Genomic DNA, 18,055 nt, shown 5'->3' on the forward strand with positions numbered 1-18,055 from the left:
TAAAAGATAAAAAAACCTTTACAATATTATTAATGTTTAAACTATACAATAATTTTGATGATCCAATAAAATCATTTTCAGATCTGTGTTTGTCAAATTTTTAAATTTATCAATAAAATCCCTTTTCTCGATGTTGTATGATTTATTTTCACTCGTTAGATTTTGGTGAATTGAACTGAAAGTGAAAAGATATAATATCTTCAAATTAATATATTCAAATAAACAACTACATAGCTTTCGGTAAATATTTTTTTGACATCGTGTGATATGGAATAATTTTTTTCACCCGTTACGGAATAATTCCAAGGGCGTTTATAAATGGCCGCCGAAAAAAACGATTTCTACCGTGTCGTTCGTCGTAATTTAATGCACCGTTAGCTAATACGATCGCCTCAGCAATGAGAGGCAATTTACTTCATGGGACTTTGATGATATCGGACAGATGAAATCAACGAGAACCACGAAATCTCGGGCGAAAGAAAAGAAACAAACACGTTATTAACATATATTGGGAAGCGTAATCAATTCTTTCGCACATGTAAGCGAAGCAAAGTACAACGTGATGATTTGCAGTTTAACACTTTCGTCGACGGATCTATATTTTTTTCCAATTCCAATTCCAATATTCTGAATGCAGATATGACGTTTTTGCGCTAAGTTTACGCGCGCGAAGACGACGAACGGCGACCCGGCCGTTCGTTTCCTTTTTTTTTTTTTTTCTTCCTTTACTCGTCAGTCGTTCGATTTTAGTGTCCGCGTCATTGGCTTGCGATTCACCGCAACGTCGAGCTTAATAAGGATTTATAAATAACGGTACAGGGGAGTATTCCGCGTACGAACTGCACGACGTCTCTCTAGAAGTATATCTGCCGCAGATGGTTGAGGAGCCTTTGTACCGGGATTTTTAGATTCCTCGCTCGGTATATGGCGACCACGTTGCACCTCATCGGCACCTACTTAATCTCTGTCTCGCGTAATCATCCGCGTACACAGTACAGTAGTTAATTTCGGATCATCTCGGCTGCTGGACGCGCGCTAACCCGTTTTATTTCACGGCGCGTCGATGGTGTCATTTATCGAGTTACTTTACGATTTTACGCGCGACACAACCCCGCAGTTTCATTAATGGGCTCGTCGGAAACTGACGAAAACCCCGCAAGATTTTATCTCCCGTACGGGGGCCGACGGCGGGAGGAATCTACGAAAGGTTACATCCGATCCGTCAAAGTATCATCGTATCATCCGACGTATGATTAAAAACGATTAACTTTTGCTCGAAATGCTGCTCTATCTATTTAAAAAGTTTTAATTATTTTATATTATAATTATAAAACTTTTCTTTTAATTTATGAAATACCAATTTTTGTTCTATAATGTATTTTACTTCGAGATATTTTTTGCTGCTTTTCGATTTAGCAAAATGTGAGTGTTGCGCATACTTCATTACAAACTTAAAATTATAAACCTAAAATTATAATATAACTTAAAATATTACAAAATATTACAATATTAAAAAGAAGATGAAAGACTTAATGCTGTAAATAATTTTATTTAAATACAAACGATCGGATTTTTTTCTGCAAAAAAAATCAAGTGGTATTAGTGATTATCGGTGTATGGTATTCGATCTATTAAAAGGGAAATTGTAATGATGGCGCAGGATGGCTCGTAAAATCCGTCGAAATAAATGCGCTAAAGCGGGGGTTAAGGCGAATTTTATGATACCCCATCTCGATACGATACGACTCACTCGGTCTTTGATCGTTCCGGGAGATTCGTGTCTTTTAATCGTTGTTAAGAGCCTTACGTTCTTCCTTTCTTTTTCCCTTTTTTTTTTTTCTCTTATAACCGACCAGTGTGACGCGCGAAGAAGAGTGAAGCAAAGAGACGATGAGGGCTGCCGTGACGACGAAACGACGTCAACGCTCTGATGGGACCGCAAAATTATAGCGTGAGGCCTGCTTACGGCCTCAGGCGAGTCACGGTGTCGGGCCTCATCTCGAGGGGGCAAAATTTCCTTTCAAAGCTTTTCTCGGACGTAATGTTGCGTGTGGAAAAACGCCGGGGAATCGTCGTAAACGAGGAGACTGCCGTTTTGCGTGCTACTGGCAGTTGAAAATCGCATATTTTTATTAAATATTTGCCATCGACTTATAAAATAATATCGTCAAATTAATCGGCCATTGTGATAATTGGCGAAAACGTATCGCGGATCATTTCAAGCCGAAAAAATGTTTTTTTTTTTTTTTTTTTAAAGAATATTTTATTTCGCGGAATCACTTCTCGTTTAGATTTGGAGATTTTAAGCCGAAAAAAAGCATTTTTTTTAAAGAATATTTTATTTTTCGCGAAATCGTTTTCGTCTCGTTTAAAATTGCGTATTTATATACATACACACAAACACGTAGGAATCCGTCTAACGGGCTTTGCGATATCGATAATCATGCCTGCGTTTGTAAAATACATCTCGCAGAAACAGGTGGCTACATCAACGTCTATCTTCTCTCTCTCTTTTTTCCTAACTGCTGCCAAACGCTGGTTAACGTGCTTTATTGGATGTCAATTTTTTTGTTGTTCGCATCATGTAATCAAACCTATCGAATACTATCGGCAGATGTCTCGATAAGAGAAGTCACGTCAAGCAAGACGTGTCATGTCAAACACGAGTTTCTCCCGTTTCGACACGTCGGCAACGTTCGTCGCGCTTTCGAAATTTTAATTGATAATAAATAAGTTGCTATAGGTAATCGCTTCCTCTCCATTTTTAGCGCTTTGGAATATGGAACGTACGTCGGAGAACGCGATCGTTAAAGCACAATGGCGAATCTGTGTGAGAAAAATAAGCTTAGTAATCGCACTTAATTCCGCAATTACGCGAATTACATCTGCGTACAAATATCGTAACGATTGCATTTTATTTTATAATCACGTAAATTACGATTTGCGTAGCGAGAGGCTGAAGGTTCGCGCTCCATTGTAATCAGCGTAATCGATCTCGTCAGCCCGAAATGAGGGTGGCAGGAATCTTTTTAAAACACGCGATCGCGAGATTGACGGTAGCCGGAATTTTGCCGTTGCATGCCCACAATTTGTCAATCGGATATTTATCATCGGACGTCCAAAGTCGTTTCCTCGACGAATGTATCGCATTACCCGCGGACCATGCGATCGCTCGTTTCAAATCCACACTTCACCGGGGAGATCGTAAATCCCGGTGTACCTACCCGGTCAACGGCACGACGAAAGTGTAATTACCGCGAATCTTCTCCGACCGATAATTTGCGACACGCAAATTCGATCGTCGCGACCGTCGCAAAGACGAGACGAAACACGAGACGACGCCGCGCGACTGTATTCGCACTCTCCGCGCACTTATCGCGTGCATTATGCAAAATATCGCTAAACCCGCGCGCATATCGTGCATAATATGCAAATTGCAATCGACCAAGTTCGGAGCGGAGTTTTGGCACCGAAATCCGAATTGAAATGCGCCGTTCGTGGTATTATTATGCGGCGGCACTGTCTCTGCAATCTCTTCTCTTTATCGCGGATTGACACGCGACATTGTGGCTCTTTGCACCTCACGCGATGATCGCCCACGTACGATATCGACAGAGAGAGAGAGAGAGAGAGAGAGAGAGAGAGAGAGAGAGAGAGAGAGAGAGAGAGAGAAAGCTGTGTGATCTCGGACGGAGATGTGAACAAAGTGCGGGACCTGTCAGAGTTAATCCCAAATTGTAAGCCGAAAATAATACGCGCGAACGTCGATATGAACGCGCGGAATGAACGCGAAAAGCGAATAAAATGTTTGACAACTTGGTTGTCAAAACGATTTTTATAATCTTTAATAATTTCTTTATTTTTCTCTCTTCTTTACTTTTCTTTCTTTATCCTTTTCATAATCCTTTAATAAGTCTTTATGCATCAATCTAAAAACACGATTTTCGAACGATTTTTTAAGAAAGCAAATTGTTTCCTTGGATTATTGGAGCAATTTGTATTGTTATTTTTAATATGGAACTAATATCATGTTTCATTATATCGTAATGAGATAACCTTGGATGAAATGAATAATAAAAAAAGAGTGAAATGAATAATAAAAAAAAGTGAAATAAAGTAAAAAATTGCTTTGTGCAAATAGAATAGAATGCTACGGTGAAACGTTTGAAATTTATAGAGATATGGTGAAGAGGAAAAGAAAGTTCGATTATTTGAAGAGTGTTCGCATGACAGAAGTTAGTTCAAACATAAGATCAAACACACCTGTCGTTATAATAACCAAGCGCGAAATAACCAAGAAATTGATTCTGCCAAAATAAAAAATTAATATCTCTATTAAGCCGCGGATGGAATTCAATCATCTTCCGTAAATAATGCAAATGCCATTAGCCTTCAAACCGCATGATGGGATGCAGATTGAAACGATCAAGCTATTCATATTTATTTATAATATACTTAAACCAATTAATTATTAGATATTATTCTAATCGCAATTATTTTTTATTTTTGCAAAAAACTGACTGTCCTTACATTCTAAAAGTTCAAAATTTCTTTACGACTTAGATATTATTCTGAACGAAATTTATCATATTTTTATTTTTTTAATTTTATGAAAAATAGATAGTCTTAAATTAAAAATGTATTAACTGAAAAATTTAAAATTTTTTCGTAAGATTGATATTATTCTGATCGGTATTTATTATATATCTTTTCAACATGTTTTTTTTAACTTTTAATTTTTATATTCTTAGCGGATTAGAATTAGAAATTACTTAGGACTATCAACAAGCGAGAGATAAAGATCGCAAAAATTTACGGTCGAATCTTTGCTCACTTCGTCGCGCTTTCTTAATTAAAGAGAGAGATCCATATTATTTAAAAACAAGCTCGGCGACGCGGCACGATTCATCGTTATTATCCTTAATGACTACCTATGCTTTATGTTTTATTAAACTCTTGTATCGCCGTGACATCGCAAAATCATGCGTAAGCAAGTGCGTTTAATGCGATTCATTTGTGCGACGTATCCGTCGTATGACGCATTTTTCGCAACCGCCGTCTGAAAAACAGGTTGCCGATGAAGAATAGCTCGAGGAAACGCGGGATACGCGGGGCTGGGGAACGGGGTGAAAAAGAGGAAAAAAAGGGAACAGAGAGGAAAGGGTAAATAAGAGGTGCGGAAAGTGCATTATGCATAGTAACGATCTATTTAAGTGCGGAGCGATGAAACCACCGGCAATTAATTAAACACTTTTGGACAATTTAATTACTGACATTTACAAACCGTGCGCGAAGGGGCGACGCCCTCCGCGATCAAATCCCGAAAGGAATGTCGCATAATTGCCGATGTTAATCGGAAGGAATTTTGGGACGATGAAAACAAGGAGTGCGCGACCGGAATAAAAATACAATTTTGTTAATTGCACGGGTCGGTGTCTCGAAAAGGAGGATTCCACGATTTGAAGTTCTTACGATCGCGTAAGTTACGATCTATGTTCAGAATTGAAATTCCGCTAAAGAGTCGGTCAATTTTTATATTCCAGAGAATTCGTAATTCGAAGAAAGAATCGTCTGTATGTGCGATTTGTACCTCTGCATAGAAGAACGGATTAATAATCGCATAAATATATAATATTCGGCAAAATATCGGTTGTCATGGCGAAATCTGATTTCGACATTAATTGATTTTCACGCTTAATCGGATTCCGATAGTGGTATAGGAGACTAAAGTCACATTCACATCACGTTTCTACATCGATGTATGCAAATTGTCAAAATCCGCGTGCAGTCATCGAAATCGTCCTCGGAATATAAATTTCATCGTCGGTCTGTACTGTCGAAAAGAGATACGAATCTTCGTGTAGTTTAATTAAATTTTAATGCCTGCGCTATTCAGACAATCGATTCAGACGTTGATCGCAAGAGATACTGCGACATAATGGCGATAATATCGATAACAGATATCTGTTCTTAATAGTTGTAGCATCTCAATCAGTTAATCGCGGCTACTCTATTCGATGTAAGACTCGTCACTTTTAAAGACAGGATCTTCCTCAGAAAAAAATTTTTTTAGATGTTGCCACACAGAGAAACACAGCTTTGCTGGTAAATCTAAAAATTCGCTGAATGAAAAAGAGACACAACTTAGAATTATAAGCTATTTATGAGCCTTCGATATTTCAAATTAAACATTTCAATCTACAGTGACGAACTCAAAACATTTTTAATTTGCAGGAATCGAAGACTTATAAACAGCTTGTAATTTTGAGTTGTATCTTTTTTTTCATTTCGCAAGGTCAGCGACCAGATGCATAAAGGTAAAAATTTGGCCAGATATAGATCTGAAAATAATTTTGTTAGACCATCATAATTAGTATGCAGGACGCTCAAATGATAATATTGCAAAATTTTTGATTTTTTAATAATCAATTTGAACGTCGTATATAATAATTTTGAAGGGCTAACAAAATTATTTTCAGATCTAATCAAATTTTTAGATTTATAGCCAGCGAAACTATTCTTCCCGTTCAGATTTATCTTTTACGGGATATAATTTACTATTTCTAATATCAACGTGACAGACTACTTTATTAACTTCTAATTTTCTCGTTGCTAATTTTACCTCCCTTGTAAGTGTAAATAAGGCAAACGTGGTAGGGACGATTAATCGGCGCCTAGCCTAGCTCGTCTCCTTACATTATTGCTCGCGAGGGAAAGGAACGAAAGAGGAAAGTGTTCCACCTTCTTCCACCGGACTCGGCATTCCTTCGATAAAGTATCGATGGAAGGCGATAATTAGCGGCGGTGTCGAACCTCGCGGTAGCACTTTTACGCGCGCATCGCCCTTTAAATGGTGCCGGTTCGTATTTCGACACAACGGCGCGCACGGAGAGAGAACCGAGGGAATCGTACGGAATACCGGCGATGTACCGCTCCTTTTCGCAGCGGCGATAATTGCGAGAGCACGCGAGAGCACGCTGCTATTAGCATCGGGTTTGCGTGCGTTTACGCGGTAACGGTTTTACCCGTGTTACAACGCCATCGGCCGCTGATGGGGTTTTCGGACTCGGCCTCGAATTTTGTAACGACGCACCGATAATGAGACACACCGGAACGATCACGACCGATCGGACGCATTTATAACACTTAACGGCGTTGTAACTTAAATGCGATCGCGCTTCCGTATACATTTCGTAAGTTGAAGCTAATTCTCGTTTTTTTTTACTTTCGCGAGAGACTTATCGATCTTACCGCGCGTAAAGTACAAATATTCCCTCTCATTAATTTTCGACTTCGTCGCGATCATCCTTAACATTTTTTTTTTTTTTTTTTTTCAAAAATAAATGCGAGGGGCCTCTTTAAACGCGGAGTCACATTGATGAATAAATTAATCCTTCACGCAACATGTCATAAACGTATTCATCGAGCTTGTTTCGCCTTGGTGTTTTTCCTCGTAGATCGCCATTACGGGAATCGGTTTATGGTCCATTCAGGCTACGCTTCGGATAACAATCAGCCCGAATCGACTGTAAATCACTGATTTACGCACATCCTGTCACGCACAGTGGAATCTAAATCGAATCATCGATGCTGCGTTCCTTTCTACATTCCGAATCGATGAGAAACGGACCTCCGCGATATTGATGTCATTGTCTAGAAATCGTTGCTTTCTACCATTATTTCGTGATCGCCCCTGTCCATTGACCATGACTGTTGACACTGTTACGAAATAATTCGCGTGCGTGACACATGGACGCGTACGCGGTTCGCACCGCGTCTAAATCACGATGATTTGTCACTGAAAATGGATGGCACAGATTGGCCGAATTGCACGGCAGGTCGTGCGAGAAACGTCTTCTTCATTTGTAACTTTCGAGCGCGGTGAAGATGTTTGCTCTTCACACGTTTTTATCTTTATTATTTCTCGGATAAGCGCGACTTGCCGCTAAAAAGCTCTCCGCTTAAAAGCTGAGCAGTAAAATTTCGGTCCGAATGAAATGGCTTTCTGAAAATACACGGCGCTTTTACATCAGAGATGATGTAACGCATCAAATAATGATACTTCGTCTTCTCTTTTTGCGAGAAAAAGGTAATCTGAGTTCTTACTACAACGTTGCCAGGTATCGTTACGCTTTTCATCCAGCTTGCAGCCTTTTTTTCTAGATGAAGATCGCGACTCCTGTGTCCTCTCCGTATGTGACGTCGTCGTCTCGGTAGATTAGTGCCACGCGAGACGCGACGTACCGCGATGAATCAACGTACTGGCTGGGGAGAAAAAAAGTCAAGAGGGAAGGAAACGGAGGACTGGTCCCGATATCACGCAGCGGGGGATACTCGCGAGCGAGGGCAAAAGAAATTCAGGATAGCTCGCGTGCGTCCGTTGTAAAGACACCGTTCGGCGACCGCAGGCATTATATCGCGCACGTTGAATCTCTCGTCGGGCATAATGCGTGCTTAGGAACGTCGTTACGTCTCGCGCGCGCAACGATATAAATTACACTGCCGGCGCGTGCGATTGGGCCAATAGAGCAAGAAACACCGGCGGGCATAGAGCTGAACGTTATGCACAATCGAGCCGATGGCACGCGTAAGATAACACGTGCGCGGCACTGCAACGTGCGGAACGCGGGACAAAATCGGACGTGCATCTGCAAACGCCGGCGGAGGGATGTAAAGGTGTACGATGGTTGCATTACGCTCTTCCTGACATGTCGATTTTCCGTAGTTGCACCCTCCAACATCTCGGCCGTGTATCCATATACTATATATTTCGCTTCAATTGCCCCGGATAAATATCTCAAAAAATATGGAAAATATGAAGAAAATGATGAAAAATGATGTCTGAATTTCAGACAAAAGTTATATGATTTCGAGGGGGACGGTGCCATTAATTTGAATTAATTTGAATCTTGAATAATTATTTGAAGATCACATAGAGATCACTTTTAATTTTTTAAATGGAAAAAAATTAAAATTTTATTGTGTATTCTTGTAGCTTTACTCAAGAGCTTTCTAAAACATGATGAAGTTTATTTTCATTAGGGAGCGCGTTGTGGCTCTGCGAGTTACAGTAATTTTCAGCAACTATTTTTATATAAAATACAAAATATCTTGTAAAATATTCAGTTTTCGATTCTTACCTTAATACCTAGAATCTTACCTTAATACTTTCATATAAAATAATGAAGTAAATCAATTAGTGTAGAGAAAACACAAGTTGCTTTGAAATAAATATGCAGCACCATGTTGCAAATTACATACATGTTTTTTTTAAAAACCATATTATATCTGAAAGTTACATGTCTATTTCCATTAATTTTTTTCAAGTATTAATGAATTAATTAATATTTTCTATGTATCAGTTGTTCAGTTCCTTTTTTATAGATAAAAGTTTTATAGATAAAAGCACAGTTAAGTAACATATCTAACGAGATAGTGATTTCTCGTTGATGTAGATTCTTGTTTAATTGTAGATACAAAATTAATTTCTTAAAATTCTTGACATTAAAAAATGTTAGTTAAATGTCTTTTTAAAAATGACGTTTATAGTTCCATATAAAATTATAAGTTTATGCCTGTTAGATGATAATGAGATGGTAAGTCAATAATAATAAATTTAGAAAAGGCAAATATAATTAAAATGGTGGCCAAGTTAGCACTTTTGATTCTGTTATTAGATTTAGTGCAACAAACATTCTAATATAGTATCGGCAATAAATTCAACAGTCAACAAAATAAGACATTAGCATCTTATTATAAAATGACGATAGCAGAATTTAAGTTTACACTACCTATACATATATGATCCTCGAGGTAATATTACTATTGACGTCACGCATAATTAAGAAGCGCATTGGCGTTTACGATCATCCGTAAAAAAAATTTATAACCACACGGTTCATTGATCGGCAATCAGCGACCACGAAATTCGTAGAATTCTCCTGTTTCAGTATCTCTCCAACATTTTCGTTCAATGATCCTAAGAAAATCGGGAGAGAGAAAGAGAGGAGAGAGAGAGAGAGAGAGAGAGAAAGGAATTTGTCGTTCATTCGTGTCGAACCAAATTTCCAAGAAACATTAACGTGAGCATCCTTTTCTTCTAATACCCGAATTTCGAGACGAGATACGCCGCTTTTATAGAGGCACTCGATCACACGAATGAATTCTTAATTCACTCCAACGAGCGTGTTCTTATCACGCTTCCTCGGCGTATTTTTATTAGCTCGTCTCGCTTTAACGTCCCAACTGATTCTTTACGTGTATAACGTGGCTCGGGGCTGTTCCCAAAGAATTTTTCTGGCGTAGCGACACTTTCTCTCGAGTACATTCACCGTATCTTCCTCGACGAGAGGCCGAGAGGCCTCTCGAGCGCGCGTCGAAGTAATTACAAGATGAGCGCGGAAAGAGAGGAAATTTAATCGAAGTGCAGTCCGCTTTTGCGAGTGCAACATGAGAGATGCGTCTCGGAGCGGTCCCGTAGCGGCGGGTAATCAAAATAATTATTAACATGATTTCGCACTGAGAATTTGCACTGTAATTACCGTACTGCGCTTGTCAGCGTTGTACGCGGCCTATGCGCGATAGGCGCGCGCTTAAAATTCAATAATCAGACTCCGAATGCGATCTCGTCGGCCGATTAATATAATCGCGATAGCGCAATTTCCAGCACCTGTCGCAGAGATCCCTTTTTAGCGAGAAGATTATTACGAAAGCATGATTACACACGGACGAGTAACTAGTCATTTGCAATGCATATTAAATTTCCTAAAGACAAACAGTCGAGGTGTAGAAACCGCGAAGCAAAAACAAATTCGGTCTCTTGACCCGTTTAAGCGCTCATTGATTGTCTGATACAACGCGACGTTACGTAAAATCCGGTGAGTAGCTTTATGGTATTGTGTACACATGCTGTCACGTCTCTTTAGTGCTATTTGCATAAAGGAAAATTTACGTTTAAGGGCACTAAACTGTATTCGTGACAAACGGCGAAATTAAACAGGTGTCAAACATCCCATTATTTTTAAACGAAAACTTACTTATTAGAGTCAGTCAACGGACTTTTTTATTAATAATGACACCCGCGACTGTCGTTTGTTTTTCAGACAGAAATATGCGCATCTATCTTTTTCTCGCTACAATCCCTGCGGCGGGACTTCCGAAATTACGGTTGCGCCTGTCGTCGAAGACTAATGAAATTACTCGAAGAACGAGGCGCGAGATTATTAGATTTATCGCTCGAAAAGCTAGATTGTAATCAATCCCGATTTATTTTCCCTCTGTTTTTCTACGATTAACGCAAATTGACGGAAATTAAAAGGAAACTCAGTGCTCATCGTGCTCGAATCTCCCGATAAACATCGCTGTGAAATTTCCGCGGATTAATCGCGTGATTGAGCGGTTGTCGAAAGAAGGGGGAGATTTGTGCCTCGTAAATTTCTCGCAAATCACGTCAAAGCTACGTCAATAACAGTATCAATTACGAGCTGTAAAAAGCGCGAGAAGAACATCGAAGGTCCGATCTTCGCGCACCTTGAAAATCCGAGGTTAGGGTTAATCTGCGATTTTACTTAACGTAATCATAACACTCGCCAATCGATCGTATACCGGCGATTTTAGGCGATGATTACTTTAATGACTAAATTAGCATTCGTATCCTTTCAATATTCAGCGTGTACACTTGCGTGTACGCTTGCATCGCTTGCATCAAGACACGTGAGCCGATCTTACAAAGCAAACACGAGAAGTCTAGTATATATCTGTTACATGTAAAAAGAATTAATTTATTATTATTATTATTATTATAAGACGCAACTTTTTTTTTTACAAAATATTAGCGTTAGCTCGCGCCTCTGAATTTACGTGTCTAATAATGTGCCGCGTTTCTGATAAATGATGCATATGCTAATATCCCTTTGACAAGCGCATGCAGATTGCGAACGCAGTGTTTAGCGAAGACCGAGCGACGGGCAAGGTGCCGTAAACGGGTATCTGCCGGAAGTCTCTATAATGTCGCGGAATTAAGCAGTCATTAATTCACGAGATTTTCAATGACTTATCGGCCATCCCAACAAACGCGCTTGTTTGGCGCGGTTAACGAAACGCATAAAATCACCGCTCTTTCTCTCTCTCTCTCTCTCTCTCTCTCTCTCTCTCTCTCTCTCTCTGCTTTCTCTTCCTCTCAATCTGTTCCTCGGTTATTTACAATCTACATCTGTTTGCGCATTACAGAATGCTGTGGGGAAGATGCGTCCTCTAGCTCTCGTTCTCACGAGCTTCAACCTCCTGCAAGTCCTCGTCCGCTGTCAGGAATTATCGGTCATCCGGCACTCCGATGGAGACATTTTTACCATCGAAGGTAAATATATTCTGTAATCATTACCGTTACATTATCATAATCTATGGAGAGAGATCTAAAACTACTTTGATGAATTGGCAGCGATTCGGGACGACGGCTGAAAGTATTGCCGACGTTGAAAACTGTGGCGGCGCAATTTTACCTCAAAGCGGAAATTTTCATTCGTGCCTCACGTTTTTCATCCCGAGGCCTTAATACTTATTTGTTTGATTTCTTCTGCGTCTCACGGAAATGACGGGCGTTATTTCGGCGGTCTGATTCGAGAAGCGCGCCCGTAAGGCGCGATTCGCGTCGGTGATACGGCGCGAATTCCCCCGCGTGATTTTCCGCGTGCGCGGAAGCAAGATGATTCGCGATTCGAGAGTAACCGAACGTGTTCCAGGACGATTTTATACGAAATCATGACACAACCGCTGCGTGAAATGAAAAAAAAAGACGTTCGTAACGGATTAACCGTGAAATTACGATGTAACGGTTTGACAGCTGTCCGACCTGTCCTTGCTCGGCTGGCTTATACGGCACGTCCTGAGGATATCGGACCACGTGAATTTCAACCGACGGACTGTACATCACATTTTCGAAAGCCTCGCATTACCGAGGGATCCCCGCGAAACACGTTTGGCACACGAGCGAGTTATTGATTTACCGAGAGATTGGTTAATTAACCGTTAATTAACCAATCGTATGTACGTATGTATATAAGAATACGTATGTAAGAATATCTATACTTGCATTAATACAAAAATTTTTCTAAGAAAATTATAATAAGCTTGCTTATATATGAAAATGTATAATCTTGATTTAAGACTAATTTTTGTGTAAAATATATTCGATTTTAACGATGTATTTTGTAATAACATGGATAAAGTATTAATAAAAAACAGCGAACTGCAGTTGGATAAGATAAGAACACGAAGATATAGTTGTAACGTTTAATCAATAAACGATATGGTAGATAATAAAATGTCTGATACTAAAACATATTAAAATATAAATTGATTATACTTGAATGATTTTACAAGTGGTAAAGAAAATTATTTTGCCTTCGGAAGCTTCGGAACTTGTTTTAAATCAGTTAATGCGATAAAGTATTATAGATAATATCTAAAATACTAAAATATATTAAAATACAAATCGATATTTGAAGTATTTTGTGAATAGATACACTTGAAGAAAATTATTTTGTGTACTGGATGTTATTAGTATGATAAAGTATTGTAATTGATATATAATAATAAATCCAATATTAAAATGTGTAAAAATATAAATTAATATATACTTGATGTATTTAAAATCGAATATATTTTACACAAAAATTAGTCTTAAATCAAGATTATAATATATTTTAAGATTATATATAAGCAAACTTATTATAATTTTCTTAGAAAAATTTTTGTATTAACGCAAGTATAGATATTCTTACATACATTAAAGCAAAAATAGTTATAAAGATCGTTAGAAGAGATTTTTAATTTTGAATGGAGTAAAATATTAATTTAATCCAATCAAGACTAAAAATGTTAAGATGTTCGCAATATTCTTGCTTATATATATATGAGAATATTTTTTTTTTTATTCAAGATTAATTCTTTTTCTATATATAAATGAATACACTCGAGGAACCTTATTTCAATCGAATTTTTATTTGAATTAACAAAATGATTTAATCTTATTATATTGCTAAACATAATATTGCTATGAAATTTGTTGCAGGTTCTTGTACGGAAGCTTGTACGGTGCTCAGCAGTGGTACCGCCAGTCCTTACTCCCGCGGTTCCTCGAGCTCGAGCCTGCTTGTGCCAAACAGTTCCTGCACGTGCCAGTGCAACTTCGATTTGCCTATCTTCCGAGAGGATCTTCACATATGCGTCAACGACATCCACGGTAACGTTTCCGCAAAATTCCTTCATTATGAATTATGAAGTCATCTACCGCGCGGAGCGACGAGTCACCGCGCGAACGTTTAGTCGTCGGACATTAATGATTTCCGACTGCGCCTTCCGTTACATCCTCCTGCCAGCTGGTCTAAATCAAGCAGCAAGAGCGTTCGCGCCGCGGACGCGGATTTATACGGCTCATTCTCCCGTATTTAGCTCGTCGCTGTGAATCACAGCGGTATTCATCGCCGCGATCAATCCTGAACACGCTGGCCGACGGTACTCGCGTAATTACGCGCCTCTCGCGAATTATCGTCGCTCCTGTTTTACCGTTGCCGAGAGCAGGAGTACGTAATATTATTTGCCTTGATCCTACGAAAGAGAAACAATAATAATATCAATTAATGTTGGAATTTAGGTACCGGAGAGAGACAAAGTAGAGACGTAATGAAGTCCCTTACGCGTCCCTTTTTGCGCACGTAATGAAATATTATCATAAAAATACGATCGGAATTGCACGTCGGCAGTGGTTCAATCTCTCCTCACTGTCGAATATATATAATTATCTCGAGCCAGTAAAAAAAAATCAGGGGATATATGATTACGGTCTTGTCGCTGATTGTGCCCTCTTTTCCCGCGATATTAATAATAATACAGCGATATATTATTTATTACACCGTCATTAATTTTCACGCAGCCCAGACCAGTAATCGAAATATCGTCCGCGATAGGTGGTCGTCGTATGGTATCGGCCAAGATGTACCAGATGTAGCCTCCCCGGAAGTGTATCTTTCTCTCCCTCTCCGTCTGTCGACATCAAGCCGGTACCTCTCGGGTACCGTTTTTAAGCTGCCGGTCGCGATTGGTCGCCGTAGACAGAGGTGAGGCCACGCAAAAATGGCGTGTCCTGTTCGGCCAATGCAATTTCGGGGGGGGCTTTAATGTTTACGTATATGCGTATAGGAACATCACGCATGTACGTGCGTGAGGAACATCACGCTATTAAACTGCCGTTTCAGGGGAATTTGAATAATTTCCGTTCCTCTGTACTTTGCCTTCCGCCTCCGCCCCGCGTTCGTCTTCCCCGTCGTCATCGCCGATCGATCGATCGATTTTTCCCCATTTGCAGGTCTCAAATAATTTTTGGGAATTGACTTAAGTGAATATCGCACTTATAATGGGAATTCCCTTTTACACTGTTCAATATAGCGTGAACGGACGTAATTATAGGAATGATGGAGGTCGAGGGTGAGGCGAGGGGTAGGAACGCAAACACAACACAGAACGGTACCATCGCGTGCGCTGCCGGGGTTGCTGATGAATTGCCGGGTATGTGTTAGAGCTCATTATAATTTACAAGCGGGACTTGCTTCTCGGCGACTCGGAATCGACATTTTTTTTTGCCGATAAATTTGTGATAATTTATTTCAGTAATGAAATCCGCAACACGAGGAATATGTTTCTTCGAACATAAATGTATATTTTTAGTAACTTTGTGCCGTTGAACCACGCGTGCACACGTTGTCAGATGTATTTGTTAGCGGCGGTTTTATAAAATTGCAATTGTTGCGTATCATAAATATTATTTATCGTGCACAAAATTACTTATGTTGACTGAAACTATAATAATCATGTCTTAACAATTCGCTGCTAGAATACTTAGAGTAATGCTCGAAATGACTTAGTTCTTTAATATATTCACGAAGAGAAGAGTTTTGTTCGTAAATTTTAAAAAGTTTAATCAGATCTGAAAATAATTTTATTGAATTATTATATGAGATGTTTAAATATGATAAGAAAATTATAAACATTTTTTATCTTCTAACAACCAATTTAAATGTTTTACATAATAATTTGAAAGTATAAAATATTTTATATAATAAAATTATATTTTCAAATCTGTGTCTAGCCAAATTTTTAAATTTTCCAACAAAAGTATCCTTTTCGTGTTCGAAATACTCTTTCAATAATCGATTGACATCGCGTTGTATATTTCAGATAATCATTCACATTTTTTTTTATGCGTGAATCAGACCGGATAAACTAGACAAACTAGAGATAGAAATCGTTATCGAAAGGTCGAGAAACTTGTTACATGCGACTGTAAGATTCGTACTACAAACAACAGCACGAATAAACGACGTGCCCCTGCCGTTTCCATAAGTCACCCTCGATACACCAAGTCGACTTCTGTACAAACAGCAGACACTTATCCAAACGATAACGAGATATTAACTTGCGGGGTATAAATCTCGGATATTTAAAGAATGCAAATACCGCAACGTCGAACCTACATAAAGCTTTGATACCGTTTCAAGTTACGGAACGTCTCGCGCGTGCGAAATACGCGCCGCGCGAGGTCGAGCCTGTCCGCCGGAAGACAGGAAGACGTTTAATCTGCTCGCGCTATTGGACTCCTCTTTCTTATCGCAAGTGCAAGGACGATCTTGAGACGACTTTGAACGGTAGAAGAACGCGGTGAATAAATCCGCATGCTGGAGCCGGTGCCGGAGCCTTCCTCATCTGGCGGTCGAGCGGATTTGTCGGCGCGCGAGCGTACCGCTTCCAATTCGAACCGCGTCATCGGAAATGATTGCTCCAGCTGTTCGAGTGAACCGTCTGTCCGTCGCGTTTCTAAATCGGCTGCTATGCACGCGGCGCGGTATTAAGTAAGCGGCCCGCTCGACGCATGTGCTGGCTGACTTCTTTTCGCCGCGGGTCGCTTTCCTGCCCGGGCAATCCGTCTTACTTGTCCGCCGATAACGATTGGGGCGGCCCGAGAGCCTCGAGAGATTGAATGAGCCTTGGAAAAAGATAAGCCCGTGTGATTTGTAAGCTCCGCGAAATCTGTATCTAAAATAGATCTCGGCGCCTCGTACGCGAATAACGCGGAGCGTTTCAATCGCGTGAGGCTGAAGGCGATCGTGGCATAAATGCTGTGCGAGCGCGTCATCGCGGCGTGCCTGAAAAAAATAATAGATCCGTAAATAATACACCGAATGGCTAAGTTCAATGACACCTTTGTTCGTCAGTCGTGAAACGTGATTCAAAGGATATTAATCAGGATTATCGCTTGGAGGCTTGGCTTTCAAAGGCGGCATTGAAAATGTCACGAGATTATTCATTCGAACGGTAGCAGATATAAGCTTTCAGCTAAACCTCCCCTTTGTGCAAATAGAGATTCTACGTCATTGATTCTGATTTATAACTTCTGTGATTCTCAAGTTATAGATCTCTCTTTTTCATCCTTCGAGTAACATCATTTTGCGTCTGTATACTAATTACCTTATGTACGGCGTTCCCAATTTTCGATCGGGCAAATTCGATGGATTTAAAACATGAGCCTGGGCTTAAACTGCACTGCGTTATGATATTTATCGAAATAACCGTTCATCATTCTTTACGTCGCCCTTGATATACTCGGCATTGTTAATCGTTTCGGATGCGCATGCGAAGACCCACTCAGATTATAAATAATAAATCTCTCGTTATGATTATTTATCGCCGATAATCCATTATCGTCCATTATTGCTGCACCCGCGGCTCTCTCGAGCGCGCTAAAACACCCCCCAAATTACGTACCGTCGCGAGCGCGCGCACCGACCTTTTTTTAACCACTTAATGCGTCAATTTTTTTCCATCCTGTTATACTCCTCTACGAGACATAACTTATGTCGCATGTCATAAGGAGCGCGTAATATATGTATAACACCAACATCAAGAAAGAGAGCAAAATAGAGGGAGACAGGGAGGGAGCGGGCGTATCGAAATTAATGTTGCCAAACTCGCATCGTGCCGTTGATAATCAATTTCGCTCCGGCTC

At 39.7% G+C, this 18,055-nt stretch overlaps 1 protein-coding gene across 3 annotated transcripts in view; it reads left to right on the forward strand.

Annotated features, from left to right (window-relative positions):
• sha (shavenoid) overlaps positions 1-18,055 on the forward strand; it is an 82,200-nt gene that overhangs the window by 39,398 nt on the left and 24,747 nt on the right. For 2 of the 3 annotated variants that reach the window (XM_011643092.3, XM_089072435.1), the window contains exons 2-3: positions 12,229-12,355; positions 14,069-14,239. In XM_011643092.3, coding sequence (XP_011641394.3) covers positions 12,244-12,355; positions 14,069-14,239 — 283 coding nt within the window. In that variant the 5' untranslated portion in view covers positions 12,229-12,243. Of the gene's footprint in view, positions 1-12,228; positions 12,356-14,068; positions 14,240-14,399; positions 15,562-18,055 lie in introns of those variants that run through there. The other variant, XM_089072436.1, reaches the window with a different exon arrangement.

Source organism: Pogonomyrmex barbatus, unplaced genomic scaffold, assembly GCF_055798465.1.
Source record: "Pogonomyrmex barbatus isolate J1 unplaced genomic scaffold, ASM5579846v1 scaffold13, whole genome shotgun sequence".
Taxonomy (NCBI): Eukaryota; Metazoa; Arthropoda; class Insecta; order Hymenoptera; family Formicidae; genus Pogonomyrmex; species Pogonomyrmex barbatus.